We start from the raw sequence: 1,345 nt of genomic DNA, 5'->3' as shown, positions 1-1,345 counted from the left end.
TGGCCTATCTCTGCACCTAGCAGGCTCTAGGGAGATTGTGTCTCTCTGAATCCCCTTTGGACTCCAAGAGGTTGGATCTTAGAAGGACCTGGATCACCTTACCTCCCTATGCCCCGACTCAGATACTAACCGCCCCCCAAACAAGCCAGTTGCTATTGAGCTGACTCACGGTGACCCCATGCACGTCGTCTGAGTAGGTCTGTGTCACACAGAGTTTTCGATGGCTAATCTGTTGGAAGTAGACTGACAAGTCTTTCTCCGAGGCCCCTCTGGATGGACTCAGTGAGCCAACCTTTTGCTTGGAGCCAGGCATGTTAACCATTAGCACCACGCAGGGACTCTGACGCAAGCACAATACTCACTGAAGGAATGAGCCTCCTTCCCTTACCTTTAAATGGGGACACGTTGGGCTGGATTAGATCCTTTGCACCTCCGCATACTGTGATTTTACTGACGTTTTACCAAACTCATTAAATAAAGGTGCCACTGGGTTTTGAAGAGAAGTCCTAATGGAGGAAATGTCCTCTCTGTTACTGTCTGTGGATGGGCCCCCAAACATTCTCTGGTCTTGGGGCAGACTGTGAACCTAGTTTGAGGGTTGTGTTGGGGTTTTCATACCAGGTCAGCTGGGTGTCCATGAAGGTGGTCTTTGAGGGGGTGGCCCAGCAGAGCTGTGTGGCCCAGGCTCTTTGCTTCTCCCTTGTCTGTACTCAACCACAGGCTGCGACTGCCACCGCGGCAGCGCCTCCACGTGGGGATCCACAGGAGCCTGGAACCCTGATGCCACATCTCCGCCTGTGCGCTGTGGAAGTGGGCGTGTCTGTGCACATGGCGGGCGTGTCTGTGTCACACATGGGTCGAGTGGCCCGGGATTTTCTGGGCTAGTGTGTCTTTCTTTGTATGGAAATGTGTGCACATACGTCTGTGGATGAGAGGTCTTCAATTAGGCAAATAACTATTGTGAGCTTTGTGCTTGGCAAGATCCCATCTCGAAGGGCTGGGCATGCAGCAGGCTGTGTGTGCACGCCTTACCTGTCTCTGCATTGGGTGTCCCCTCTCTGTGCCTTTGGAAATGCGTTCTTGGCACGTGTCCTGCGTTCGCAAGGCTTTCAGCCTGGCAGTATCTGTGTGACTGCCGGGGTCCTGTTTGCGGCTGTTTCCTCGCTTTCCAGCCTCACTTGTGCCCGCAGTCAGGCTCTGCACGTGCGCAAGCCTCCCAGCGCACGTCCCCGAGTGACCTGTGCGCTGCGTGCAGGGCCTCCGAGTCGTGTGCACTTCATGTGCTCGTGCCCGTCTCTATGTACGCACGAACGCACCTCCACGTGTCTGAGTGCACGTCTCTCTC

General features: G+C 54.8%; 1 protein-coding gene across 1 annotated transcript in view; it reads left to right on the top strand.

Moving 5' to 3' along the window:
- Nucleotides 1-636: 636 nt before the first annotated feature.
- The window catches only part of RNF165 (ring finger protein 165), a 128,777-nt gene continuing 128,068 nt past the window's right edge, over nt 637-1,345 (top strand). Inside the window, exons 1-2 of the mRNA XM_007943856.1 lie at nt 637-884; nt 1,191-1,300. Of these exons, the coding sequence (XP_007942047.1) occupies nt 637-884; nt 1,191-1,300 (358 nt within the window). The remainder of the gene's footprint in view (nt 885-1,190; nt 1,301-1,345) is intronic.

This window comes from Orycteropus afer, unplaced genomic scaffold (genome assembly GCF_000298275.1).
Source record: "Orycteropus afer afer isolate SDZICR_OR568_19922 unplaced genomic scaffold, OryAfe1.0 scaffold00113, whole genome shotgun sequence".
NCBI lineage: Eukaryota > Metazoa > Chordata > Mammalia > Tubulidentata > Orycteropodidae > Orycteropus > Orycteropus afer.
This window is presented reverse-complemented; position numbering and strand designations above follow the sequence as displayed.